The sequence below is a fragment of the Quercus robur genome, chromosome 12 (genome assembly GCF_932294415.1).
Source record: "Quercus robur chromosome 12, dhQueRobu3.1, whole genome shotgun sequence".
In the NCBI taxonomy this organism is placed as follows: domain Eukaryota; kingdom Viridiplantae; phylum Streptophyta; class Magnoliopsida; order Fagales; family Fagaceae; genus Quercus; species Quercus robur.
This window is the reverse complement of record NC_065545.1, coordinates 14,696,901-14,711,254: the sequence shown is the minus strand read 5'-3', so window position 1 is coordinate 14,711,254 and position 14,354 is coordinate 14,696,901. Positions and strand designations below refer to the sequence as shown.

Below are 14,354 nucleotides of genomic sequence, written 5' to 3'. Positions count from 1 at the left end.
CAAGGGCGCAATTTTCTTTGGACCTTTGGCACCTTGATTGTTCCTTTAATTCTTTTTCCCATTGCCTGCAATGCAGATACTTAAAGTTATGTGAATTTGTTTTTAAACTTTAACGATTGAAAAGACTGATGACCACACCATGATAAGGAGCAAGGGTTAGTGGAATACTAAAATACAAGTCCATCTATAGATAATTTGATATGCAACTTTGATTTATATCATACAAATAAAATTAATGACTTTTTTTTTTGCTTTCAAACTGTGAAAATACATGTTAATATAATTCACAGATGTCGAAGTGTGGCAAAGATTTGCAGATCAAGGAAAGTTAACTGTTCTAAATATATTTGAAAAGGGTAAAAGAGCAATAGCAATCAAGAACATGTACTAAAATACACAATTTGATATCTAAATGACTTTTGAAATACAAAATTGAATAAGTAAATACAAGTATATGCATTCTAAATTGTTTTGGAAACAAGACTGGCGCTCAACAGAAAAAGATGGAAAAGAAAAAGAAATGTAAGTGCTAAGATAAAAGAGGCTTCCAATTAAATCAACAACATAATATTGAAATCTAATGTAAAACTAACTAAACTAACCAGCATGAACATATGTATCCCAAATGCTAGGAGTCCTCCCATCTTCATTTGCTGCTCCCTCCACCTTTTTTTTATTATAAAATGGATAAGTAATTATAAGAAGAAAAAACAGAACAAAGCATAATTAGGTCATACACCAGAGTATACAAACAATCCCATTTGAGTTTACTAGTTTTGAAGAGTAAGAAACAAACCTTAAGGCATAATGATTATTATTTTCTTTCCACATTAAGGTAACTTATAAATCATTCATGATTAAATATATTATTCATATTCCGACATATTATAAATATCCTAAATTGATACTAAAATAGTACTAGTCAATGTTTAAAGGTTGATAGCGTGAATTTTTTTATAAAAAAAAATATTAACCTTTCATTTATCCATGAATAATTAATATTTTAAAAACTACATCATGGAGTTGCTTAAAAACTTAACTCTAGAGCATCTCACATTCTCATCATCATTTGCACATGGATAAATTGATAAATGGTTCACTAACTATTCAACATAAATTCTCTTCTTCTTCTTCTTTTTTTCCTTTTGGTAGGCCAAAAAACGAATTGACCCCTTGTGATAAATTAATTGATTAATTAGTCAAGTTTATTAACTAATCAAATTAACATGCAAACGCGTGGTAGCACAAACAAATCACCAATAAACTAAATATGCAATGGAAAATAAATTAACACGATGATTTGTTTACGAATGGAGAAAACCAACACGGCAAAAACTCCACTAGGTGATTTTAAGGTCACCACTCCCAAGAATTCACTATTATCAAAACAAGCGGTTACAAGTAAAGGAATCTCAGTACCTTATACCAACTTACAGTTGAACCCTTACCCCAATACCCAATTGGACTTGTTCTGTAGTGACAATCTCTCCTTGTAATGCATGGCTCTCAGTACATGACTAACCAATTGCGCAGATCCCAGTACGCGACTTCAATCACCAACTAGAGAAGTTTATTGGCTACAAAGTTTTTCGGTTCATTACACGATGAAGATTGAGAAGCTCCTTGGTTACAGTGCACAAACACAGCAGCTTCTTCACAAGAAAGATGAATTAGGGCAAATTCTGTCTCCGGTCACAATTTGTGAACAAACTTTTGCTCAACACTTGTGCAACTTGTTCCACCTTTGACGACCCTTAAAGTAATCATTTATATGTTTAGGGTTGTGAGAAAAGAAAGCCCAAACATATAATCACGGATTGGAGTCAAAACTGTCCTGGAAAACAAAACTTCATAATCCTCGATAGATACCTATTTGTTGAGCTGCTGTCGAGCCACGAGCTTGAACAGCTCTACAGGTCTCGGTAGATGCTAGCTGTCGAGCTAGCTGTTGAACTTTAATGAACAACACTTTTCACACTTGAATCTTGGGCAGACTTGCATGGCTTTAATGCTTGAAATTGAAACAAGGTTTCTCGAAGTATTAAACACATCCTAGATCTACCAAAATACAAGTAAAGTACGTTTTGTCAAACGATTAGACAATTACATAAAATAGTGACATATGTTCCTAACAAGTGAATCACATATGTCCTAACACCTTTTTTCTTTTTCTTTTTAGGTTGAAACTTAAATAAAATACCTTACATGCGCATATTAGGTTCTCCAATTGATTTCGAATACATTGACCAATAAAATAATAGTGTTATTTTTCCAAGAATAATTGAAGTCAAAACAACCAAGTGTTTGAATTTATTTAAGGAATCTAATGTACTAAACACAAGATACTGTATCTATGTTCTACATATTTTCTAATTCTTCTTGTGGGTCATTGTTATTTTAGCTCAAAAAATGGACATCAGTCTTTATAGTTTATAGCCAACAACAAGATTTGAGAATTTAAAACACAAAGTAGAAGCTATGCAAAGAGCTAGCATATCTTATCAAAAAAAGAAAAAGCTAGCATAGATTAACTGACCTGATAAGCTGAGATGCCTGAACCAAAAACAAAGTCAGGTGGAAAGTCATCCCTGCTAAACTCAAGTGAGCTAGGGACTGTAGGGAATTAACATGGAATTCCCAAATCTGTGAGAAACAAAAAATAGAAGAAACACACGCCAAAGAAAAATAATCACACGCACAAGACAGTATTTACGTGGTTCGGCAATTTGCCTACGTCTACGGAGTTGTAAGGATTTCACTATTATCAAGAAAAAAAATACAAAGTGTGGCAGTACAGTTTTTCTCAATCTAAAAAATGACAACCACAAAACCCTAATCACAAAACAACGTTTTTCTACATCCTGTGCACAGGATTCACAATGGGCTACAAAACGGGCCAAAAAATTTTCCCAAGGACGTTGCCCCTGGACTCCCAAGAGGCTTGTCCATGAGCGCTACAACTTAGGCCTGTCAACCCAAGCCCCACTCCATGGACTAAGCCTCAGAAAATCTCTCATTAAAAACCACGCAACATTATTCGGGTCAGGTTGTTAACCAAATCAAACACAATTAGGCTCCACAAAGCCCAACAGAGACTCCCACTAATAAATTAAGCACAAAGATTTGCAAGAACAAGAGCCTCAACATTTTGCAGCTAATTGATTTTTTAGCTTTCACTCATATCATATAAACTATAAAGTCGGTTCTTCCTGGTTTTTTTTGCTGAGAGAGAGAGAGAGAGAGAGAGAGAGAGCAAAATCTCTGATCATGCCCATAATTTATTTGCGTCCACCATCTAGACAAATTTGTCACTTTGAATAGTGCATGCACGAACATTTGCCACCACCGCTTATGTGAGCTTAGCCATGCACAACAGGACAATGCCACATATAAGAATAGACGACAAAGAAAAGGGTGCATTTAGAATTGGCTAAATTTTATTACATACTTCTTATTGCACACACATTTTCCACACTCCTTTGAAATAGAGTTTTGAAAACATGATTTTTGTTAAAATTGTAAAATCATGAATATTTTATAATTTTAATTGAAATAATGTTTACAAAACACAATTTCAAAAAAGTGTGTGAAAATCATTACTCTGTATAATTTTCGTGTGTCAGTTTGTCAAGAAGGAAATAAGGGTGTGTATCAAATCCTCCAACCCAACGAAACCAACCCAACATGTTCCATGCACACTTTTATCCTCAAGTAACACTATTAATAGGGCTTGTGGGGTATTTTCTTCAGGTACACAGGGAAAGTTTTAAACTTTCAAAAGCTAACCTAAATTTTCTATAGTTTTCACTTATTATTTTTTTTAAAAAAGTTTTAAACAACAAAAAAAGAAGCAGAGAGAAATGTTAGATTTTTTATTTTTAGCTAATAAGAATTAAAATTCTAACATTTCAAATGAATAAATTTAAAAGATTTATATTTAATACAACTAAATAATTGGTAATATATATATATATATATATATATATATTAAAGGAGAAGTAATAATTGGTGAAAGTGATGTTATTCCGTTCACAATAAATTATATCAATAGATGTAAAAAAATGTTGCATCTATAACCTTACATCCTTAGTAAAATAATGATGATCATGTCATTAAAGAAATAGGAAACTTTAATAGGAGAAAAAGATAGGGGAAGTTCTCTATAACAAGTTCCATATCATATAAAATTACTAGAAAATAAAAGTTAATTTTTTTTTAATATATACATCAATAGTTGGGGGTGGGAGGATTTAAACTTGGATGTCTTGGGTATCCATTAGAGACACCAAAAGATACCAATTAAGCTACAAGGCACTTGGTAAATTACTCTTTTTAATTCTTCTATCATTCACTAAATTATACAACTTCAGAAAAATTACAGCCATATATAGAGATCATTATCACATGTCCATAGTCTTGCTTTGTAGGGGTCTGTTCCATGATGAATACTATTTTATCATCAAGTTAAGACACCAATTATTTTTTGAAGTAAGCAAGATCCAAACTAAGTGTGCGTTTGGGTGGAGATGAAAAATTAAAATTATTTCACTATTCAGTTTATTTTTACTACTATGCATGGGCCTCACTGCACTTTTTGGCACTGCACTTTTTGGCACTATTCATGGATCCCACTCTACTATTTCAACTAATTTTTATTTTTATCTACAGTACTTTCAACAATAACTTTTTAGTTTTAGCAAAATAAGCGGTATCCAAACACACCCTAAAATTCTCTTTTACAACTATCCCATAACACGGACAGAGCCTACTGAAAGTGAGAACGAGAGAGAGATGATGTATTCTTCTCAAGTTCAATAACTACATCATCTAAGTTGATGCTTCTTCCCTTCAAAAACTTAGAGTACCATTTTGCAGAGAGCTTGGGATATCTTTTCAAATCCGGGTCATCTAAATCCACATAGTTTATGCCATAGTTTGATCCATAGCCATCCAATAACTCAAATACATCCAGGAAAGCCCATACGAAGTACCCTCTTGTGTTTGATCCATTCCTTAAAACAAACAAACAAAATGAAGGAAAAGGAAATTCAATTACTTGAGATTTTTTAAAAATAAAAAAGGCTATACGCATCTATCATATCAAATCAACAATTTGAATAGAGGTGTAGAAGGGCTTGGATACAACATAGTTCTATTTCACACGAGGAGCCCAAAAAAAATTGTTTATATTAATATTTTAAGTACTTGGATTTCATCAAATCAAATATTTATGCAAATAGTTAAAACTCAAGCTGCAACTATGATTATCTATTGTCTATATTCAGTCTCATACTATAAATTATGATCGTGCATGCTGGAGCTTGACTAATGCTAAACTAGTCGGATGACTTTAAGCCATTAAAGACCTTGGACCATAATGGTCATATGCTTATATTGGATATAATAGTTACTCTGTTAAGTGTGGTGATAGTTCATTAGAAGACCATATTTGTCTCAAGTCGACCTAATTTTTTTTATGAACCTTCTGAATGGTTCCAAAACCATGACTAGAGCATTTGAGTGAATTCATGAAGGGCGATCTAGGCATTGTAAAAGATTTTACTGGCACCATTTTTTTTAGAAAACCTACAATGCCCTCATCCACCATCAGAAAATGGACCACTACTTTAGGAAGCTTTTGTATTAACTCATGATGAGGATTAAATGTCACGACACAAGGTAAGCGCTAACTACATCTATAATACATCCTAAAGAATTAATCGAGTTACATTTAGGATTCATCATAATGAGTCATTTAGCACAGATGGACCTAGTAAACATTTATTGAGGGACTCAACTCACACCTGTGAAACACACTCTATATAGTCAAATCCAATCCAATAGGTATAATCTAGGGTATCATAATCAAGTCTAGCATTTTTTCTTCGTTGTGTGTGTGTTGTCCCCATGTTTATCTTTTGGGAAAGAGAGAGGAGGGGGTACTTGCAAACAATGAAACTTCTTGATTTTATTTAGGACTACCACTTCCAATGGTGCTTTGCATCTTAAAAATCATTAAATTCCCTCCCAGAAATGAGTGGGGTTGAGACAGCAATATGGAAGACATACAATTAGGAAACATTAGCAAACGGGGAGGGGGGAGGGGGGGGGGGGGGGGGGGGAGAATATATCTATTATTCTACATTGTATTGAATATAGAAGTTGAACATCTGATCACATCTTTTTATTGAAAGAATGACCTGCTGTAAGCCCAATATATGTTGGACTTGGCCCATCACAATGGTCATAGAAGGAATTTTAGAATCCAATTAATGGTCCTTTACTAGGAAAGGTTTGAATGAAGTATGCATACCTCAATGCATCAAGCACACCTCCAATGTATGCATGCATAAAATTCACCCTTGCAATGTCGTCCAATGTTGAATTTCTTTGCATCCGCTGACCTAACAAGACGTCCCATACCAAGTTTGACCAATTAGAAATAAAACATGATGAAAACATTGAAAAGACATTGCATGAGCATTACAACCCAACCCTACCCTACCTAACCCCCCATATGCCAACATGACAAATCATACCATGCAGGAACCACTGGTTCACCATGAAAATACTTATAATAAGATGGTGGAAATATTCTTGATTATTTCCTGCAATGCCACAGCTATCCCAGAGGTAGGGAACATCCAGCAACCATGGCTCAGTCCCATGATTGATGCAAGATTGTAAACCATCTAATGGATTTACAAGACCAACAAAATTCATGGTTGCAATGATTCAAAAATCCAGCTACTTTGCTTGTTCAACATGATTCATCTATTGAGACTTCATTTGAGATGGGGGAACAGATTTGTATATGGTCAATTAACTTGCAAAGTTTTCTATCTGTCCCAGAGTTTAAGGTTTCCTCCAAGAGTCCACTTCCAAAAGAAAAATCCAAGTAAAAAAAAAAAAGGAAGAAAAACAAAGAAACAATAAGGTGTGTCATGGTTAAAGGGGCAACTAGTTAAGTGTATGTGTGTGTGTGTGAGAGAGAGAGAGAGAGAGAGACCATTTTCATAAATGTAGATAGGAGGGTTTCCATAAACTTGCTTGAAAAATTCCAGCACTGCTTGCAGATACCAGGGCATAATAGGTAACTGAGTAAAATAAGGCTGATTAGTGAAGGGTAAATGATACAAACCAACTCAATCATATGTCCACGCAGAAAAAAATTGCCTAATCTGTAGTTTATTTTTCAAATCTCACCTCAAATGCTGATGGGCTATCCTGAATTTCTGCAACAATCATAAAATCAGAGTTATTTTTGTTCATCTTTCATAAATTACAAAGACTAGCAGAGGTTTATCTGAAATGAAAGACTCACTTGGTGAAGTACATGAAAAGCAGTGTAATGCATGACAATTTTTAAAGGGCTGGCATGTGGAACTAGAAAGAAATTAAACCACGGGGAAAAACTAACTCAGTGGACTTGACACAATCATTGATTGAAAACAGTTCTTAATTTGTAATAACAATAGGTAAAGAAACTTACGGATTAGCTCTATTGCTGCATCCATGAGGAAGTCTCTATATGCCATCTTCAGACTGTTGGAGTTGTCTCTGACATACATATTGTTGTAATGTACTATCCCTATGAAGTCAAATGAACCCTTTACCTGTTTGGATTCATGATCTGTGAAGACTGGCATTCTAGCCCCCACATTTTGCTTCATTATATTGGGATAGTCTCCAAAAACCAAGGGATCTAGAAACCTGCAATACAGAGCAGGTGCACTATAGTAAGAAGCTTTGAATAATCAAGTCTCATTTCAACATAAACTTTATTAGAGGAATTATCATCTCCCCCCTATTATTACCATTCTTTTGGCCCACACAGGATGGACATTAACATAGGCAGAATTAGAATGAGATAAAATGAAGTTCAACATGTCGAGGCACCATGATCTAAACAAGAAATGGAGAATGGAGAAGAGAAAAAATGGTATCATGTCTAGGATTTATTATTTACCAGCCATATTGGAATGCAATGGCCCTTTGGGTTGCAATTGCATCTTCTTTTGTGTCCGTTAGAGGAACAAACCCCCACATATAAATGCTGAGACCTATAAATCCATGGTGTTTTTCCTGCATCATAACATGGGCTCTAATATCCATAAACATTTTCCTTCACAAATAAATTTCTTTGTATATTAAAATTACAAAGGGAAATCATATATTTATATCAAATATTTACTAACTAAAAGTTTAAACTGAATGCATAGCTAGGACTAAATTGGGATCCTGGAGCAGGATATTGTTTCTTGATGTCACTAGTGTAACATATGATGACAATATTGACACATTGATATACAACAAAAACATGTGCTTAATGGAAATTTTCAGATGATACCTTGTACTTCTTCTGGTACAATCTTGCAGCTGAAGCATGTGCCAACAAGATATGATGAGCTGCCAGGTATGGCTCAGTTGAAGAGTTACCTCTAGAGCAATATCCAAATGGAGGAGAACATCGCTGAGGTGGCACAAATCCTAAGTCATAACCTCCTGTGACGAACACATTGGGCTCATTAATGGTAGTCCAGTAATAAACCCTGTCTCCAAATTCTCTGAAGCAAACCTCTGCATATTCTGTGAAGTCTCCCCTGCATCGAGATATAAATAATTCAATCATACTGACCACCCCATGCTGTACTTGGCATAAAAACTTTCTCCTTAGCACAAAAGGCAATTTTTAACTAACAAGAGTTAAGAAATATACACTATCTTTCGACTAACCCATCCTCCATACTCATCTTCAAGTGCCTGAGGAAGATCATAATTGTTTAATGTAACATGTGGTTGGATCCCTGCATGATCAAGAGACAGAAAAATTTAGAAGGAAAAAAAAAATTCCAAGGCATGGTTAGCTCAGCAATTTGGGAATGCTAAGCAAACTGGATTATATTAGCTTATGATGGAAATTTGGCTTTAACCATGGTTGACTAGTTCATTGATGAGATTGTTGTAATATTGTAAACCCTTTGGATTGATAGGCCCTCTTCCATCTGAAAGAAAAAACACGTGCACACAATTACTTGAATGTAATGGCTCTTATATAATTAATAGATCATACTTGGGTGGTCATACTTGGGATAAGTCTTGACCATGAGATGGAAAATCTATAGGCATCAAGGCCTGTGTCCACCATGAGTTGCACATCTTCCTGCAAGGGATACAAGAAAATTTGTGATTCAAACAAAATGAAGATGGTATTTGTTGGTTCTTTTCCTTTTTTATAATCACTAGTCGCAGACCCGTGCGTTACGCATGATAATTTTTTAAATAAAATACTATTTTAGTCTCTAGACTTTATAAAGAGTTTTTTTTTTTGTATTATTATATTTAATTGTTGATTTGATTGCACTATAAAGTTTTTAATGTCCTCTGTATAGCCATCTCTATTTTATTTCTTACTCCTCTTTACCACCATTTTATTTTCCAAATAACAGTTATTAATTGACATTTGATTTCATTTCTTTTTTTCTTCCTTCATTTATTCTTTATTACTTTGTATGTTCCCTTGCTAGTTGTAAATTTTATGGTTATTAATAAGAAATAGATATCATGGATGGCTTAAATAGTTATAGATGTAGTTATGTTAGTGGTATGTCAAAGGTTTTTTTTTTTTTTTTAATAGGGGATGTGGCTGAATTTAAATGTTAAATAAAATGATATGAGAAAAAAAAAAAAATACATAACAATAAACACTAACTTATCCAAATAATTCTATGTAATATAATAATAGTACATTCTTATATACTATTTTTAATTATTTATAATGCAATATGATAATATATAAGAATCAAAGTCATAAAATAAAATAAAAACTTAAAACACAAAACTAAATCCCATCAACCAAAATAGAGTTCTAAAGAATACAAAACTTCATCAAGTTAAAATAGAGATGCAAGAAAAATAAAAATAAAAATCCACCAAAAAATTGAGGGAGAAAGAGTAGGAAATAACCACATTTTTGTGAGAGAAAATTATGTAAAGAATGGAATAGTGAATGACAAATTTATACTAAGAGGATAATAATAAAAAGAAACAAAATAAAGGAAGATAAAAGGAAAAATGAAGAGTGATATCGAGGTAGAATGTTTGGGGAGATGAAAAGGTAAAGAGAAGGAGAAAGGTTGGAGAAAGTGTAAATGTTAAAATAAAAAATGAGTACAATTTGATGAGCACAATTGAAAAATTACATTTTTTATTTTTTAAAACAAAAAGAGAGAAAATATAAATAATTTAATGATAAGGAGGATGTGGTTGAATTTCAACATTGAGTAAAATAGAAGAGAAGAAAAAAATAAGAAAAATTAAAAAATATAACAACAAACACTAAATTATCCAAATTATGGTATGTAATGGAATAATATTTTATTTTTATCTACTATCTTTAATTTTTTATAATGTAATAGGATAAAATTTAACAATCAAATAGCAAAATAATAATAATAATAATAATAACTTAAAACGCAAAACTAAATCATATCAACCTAAATTAGAGTCTTAAAAACACAAAAATTTATCAATCTAAAGCGGAGATGCAATAAAAAATAAAATTCCACCAAAACATTGAGAGAGAGAGAGAGAGAGAGAGAACCTTTTTGTGAAAGAAAACTATGTAAAGAATGGAAAAGAGTGACAAATTTATAGTAAGAGAGAAGGGATAAGAAGAGACAAATAAAGGAAGATGAAGGGAAAGATGAATAGCAATATTAAAGTAGAGGGTAGTGAGGGGATGAAAATGTAAGGGAAAAAGAAAGGTTGAAGAAAGTGTAAATATTTAAAAAATAAGTGAATGTAAAAAAAATTATAGGAAAATTGAAAATAAAAAATAAATATATATAGATGTTAAAACCGACAAAAATGAATATGTAAAATCAATAATCTATTTATATATATATATATATATATAAATGTCACACTTCAGCTTTTAATAATATATATATTAGAAGTTATATCATGAAAGGAACAATTTCTTTCTTTCATGAATCATTCATACTAAAGACTTATTGATCAAGGCATACACACCTTATATTTATGATACCCATCACATGCCACATCTCCAGTTGCTCCATGAGCTTTCCCTGAAATTTTGAGAAGAAAATTTTTATGATTATGTAATTTTTCCTATATATATAAATATATCTTTACTATCATCAGTCTGCCAAATTGATGAATCTCCACCAACTGTGGATTCAGACACAAGGGCTCAATGTTCATGGACCTCTGGCACCTTGAATTTTTTCCTTTTATTCTTTTTTTCAGTGCCCGCAGTGCAGACACTTAAAAGTTATGTTAATTCATATTCAAACTTTAACAATTGAAAAGATTGATGACCACCCCCATGATAAAGGAGCAGGGATTAGTGGACTAATAAAATATGCCCATCTTTAGATAATTACATATGCAACTTGATTTATATCATACAAATTAATGGCATTTGTTTTGGCTTTCAAACCATAAAAATACATATCTATATAATATCTAAAATTTGAAGGGTAGCATTTAGTGTGCGTTTGGATTCAACTGAATCCTGCGTCCACGTTTTCCAGTTTTACGTTTTCCTTTTTTTTTTTTTTTTTTTTTTGCCCGCATTTGTTGACTCTGGGAGACAACATTTACTGTTATGAACAGTGTATGCACTGTTCACGCACTGTGCATACACTGTTTACGTATTAAAAATGGGTCCCACGGTACTATTTATCCATTTAAAAATTATTTTGCTACAGTGTTTTCAGTTTCAGCAACAATAAGTTCAATCCAAATGGACCCTTAATGTTACTACGCTTCTACTGAGCCGCGCGTAGTGTTTCGGTCCACTTTTGTCCAATCCATTTATGTGCACTTACTTAAGAATGATAAAAAACAGGTTTTGGTTGAAATTACCTATTCTAAATCCAAATTTATTAAAAATATAGATCTCAACACAGATGCCAAAGTGTGACAAAGATTTAAGATCAAGGAAAGTTAACTGTTCTAAATATATTTGAAGAGGGTAAAAGAGCAATGGTCATCAAGAACACGTTTTAAAATACTCTCTGATATCTAAACAACTTTTGAACTACAATATCAAATAAGAAAATACTAGTGTAAGTATTCTAATTTGTTCGGGAAACAACTCAAAAATGTATTGGCAAACTAAATAGTGTCAGAATGATCTATTCATGCCAAACTTTAAAATATGGAAAAGAAAAAGAAATACGGGTGCTCTAATTACTAAAATAAATGAAGTGCCCAAATGAATCAACATCTTAATATAAAAAATATATGTAAAATAAAACAAACTAAGAATAAAAGAACACACTGACCAGCGTGAGCATATGTATCCCAAATGCTTGGAGTCCTCCCATCTTTGTTTGCTGCTCCCTCCACCTTTTTTTTATATCAATGGATATATAAGTACGTAATTTTAAGAAGAAAAAAAAAAAAACAAAACAAAGCATAAGCATATACATCAGACTTTACATACAAACCCATTCGAGTTTAAAAGAGAGAAGAAAATAAGCCTCAATTAGTCAAGTTGGGGAAGATTGACTAAAAAAGTTAGTACATCTACCAACTAGGAAAGCTTACAACAGTCAGATAATTTAAATATGGATATTTCCAGTTCAAAAGCGCTAGCCTAAACTAAAAATGCCACACAAGATCTGTCATGGTCTTTGGAGTCAAGGATATGGTTTTTTTTTTTTTTTTTTTTTTTACTTCAGATTAAGATTCTCTAAATTTATTAAAGCTTCCATGAAGTTTTTAAACCATTCATGATTAAATAAATTATTATTCATATTTTGCCTTCTTATCAATATCCTAAATGGATACTAAAATATTACTACATGTTTAAATTTTGATGACGTTAAAAAAACTGAGCAATTCAATTTTCTATGAATGATTAAGATTTTAAGAACTTCGGAATTAATAAAAAGGTGTGAGCTTTGGTACTAAGAGGTGAGAACTTTGTGTACTCAATATGACCTTTTTCATCGTGGAGTTGCCGAGAACTCAGGTCTAGAGCATCTCACTCACCCTCAACGAACACATTCATAAATCATTGGTTAACAATTCAACATAAATTCTCTTTTTCTTTTTTTCTAATTTTAGTTCAAAATATGGGCTTGGGTCTTCATAGTTTATGGCCAACAACAAGATTTAGAATTTAGACACCATGCAAAAAGCAAAGATTAACTGACCTGATAAGCTGAGGTGCCTGAACCAAAAACAAAGCCAGGTGGAAAGTCATCCCTACTAAATTCACGTGAGCTAGGGACTCCCACTGAGAAATTCAGCACAAAGATTAGCAAGAAAAAGAGCCTCAACATTTTCCAGCTTAATGCTTTTTTAGCTTTCACTTGTATAATAAACTATAAAGTCGTTCTTTCTGGTTTTTATTTCTCAGAGAGAGAGAGAACAAAATCATTTGGAGCCACTGAATGATGATAATTTATTTACGTCCAGACAAATGTGTTACCTTAATTAATGCATTAAACATTTGCCACGTGGGCTTCCTAGAACTCAGGCATGCACAGCACGACAATAAGACATACTAAGAATATAGGACAAAGAAACCATCGTCGATTTGGCTTTCCCAAAGTCCACAATGTCGTTTAAGTAATTGAATTGAATTTGTGGCGGTTTTTAATTTTGCTTAGGCTAACCAAACATTTTTTTTTTTTTTGGTTAAATAGGAATTTTCTTAAAGCCAAAAAGGCTAACCAGAAACAGTGTAACATACCCCCTCAAAAAAAAGAAACAGTGTAACATAGATACAAAACAAACCCGCTAAAAGTTTGTGGATTACAAAAGGAACAATATCAAATTGTACAAAAATCTATATCATTGTTGTTTGCCCCTTTTTGTCAAAATATCAACACCCAAATTTCCTTTACGGTGAGTAACAAGGTCCACTTCTCTAGCATGTGGTTGGATAACAAGAAAATTGTCACTTAAAGGCTAAAAGTCACATTCTACAATTAGGAGGGAAATGCTAAGGTCATGAAACTTCAGACCATCTCTGATGCCCAAAGCTTAGCAGCTAAGGAGATGACTAGACTTATTTTCCTTGAGAACCCTTCTACCCAATTTATCTTTTTTGATCTATGATTAGACCAGACTGCAATTTATAGAAGTATATCTTACATTGGTTGATCATTACAAAATAAATTCTTCTCTTTTAAAGGAGAAAAGTAGCAAAAACAAATTCATAAAATAGTTGCTAATTAACAAAAAAGATAAGAATTGGTACCTTGCTAATTGTCTATCTCTTATTACATAATCTTACTAAAGTGATTTTACATAAAATAGTTTTTATTCTTTGAAATGAGCTGACACTTTACTTTTTGTAAAATGATCCACAA

The 14,354-nt window shown here is 32.6% G+C and overlaps 1 protein-coding gene across 1 annotated transcript; it reads right to left on the bottom strand.

The window, feature by feature from the left end:
- Positions 1-4,291: 4,291 nt before the first annotated feature.
- LOC126710481 (hydroxyisourate hydrolase-like) lies at positions 4,292-13,402 on the bottom strand. The gene is made up of 13 exons (XM_050410956.1): positions 13,191-13,402; positions 12,315-12,378; positions 11,035-11,090; positions 9,088-9,163; positions 8,934-9,005; positions 8,720-8,807; positions 8,351-8,603; positions 7,970-8,085; positions 7,493-7,713; positions 7,207-7,235; positions 7,010-7,097; positions 6,314-6,404; positions 4,292-5,012 (listed from the first exon to the last, which is right to left on the bottom strand). Exons 1-13 carry the CDS (start codon positions 13,317-13,319, stop codon positions 4,766-4,768), a joined length of 1,530 nt encoding a protein of 509 aa, XP_050266913.1. The 5' UTR covers positions 13,320-13,402; the 3' UTR covers positions 4,292-4,765.
- Positions 13,403-14,354: the final 952 nt, after the last annotated feature.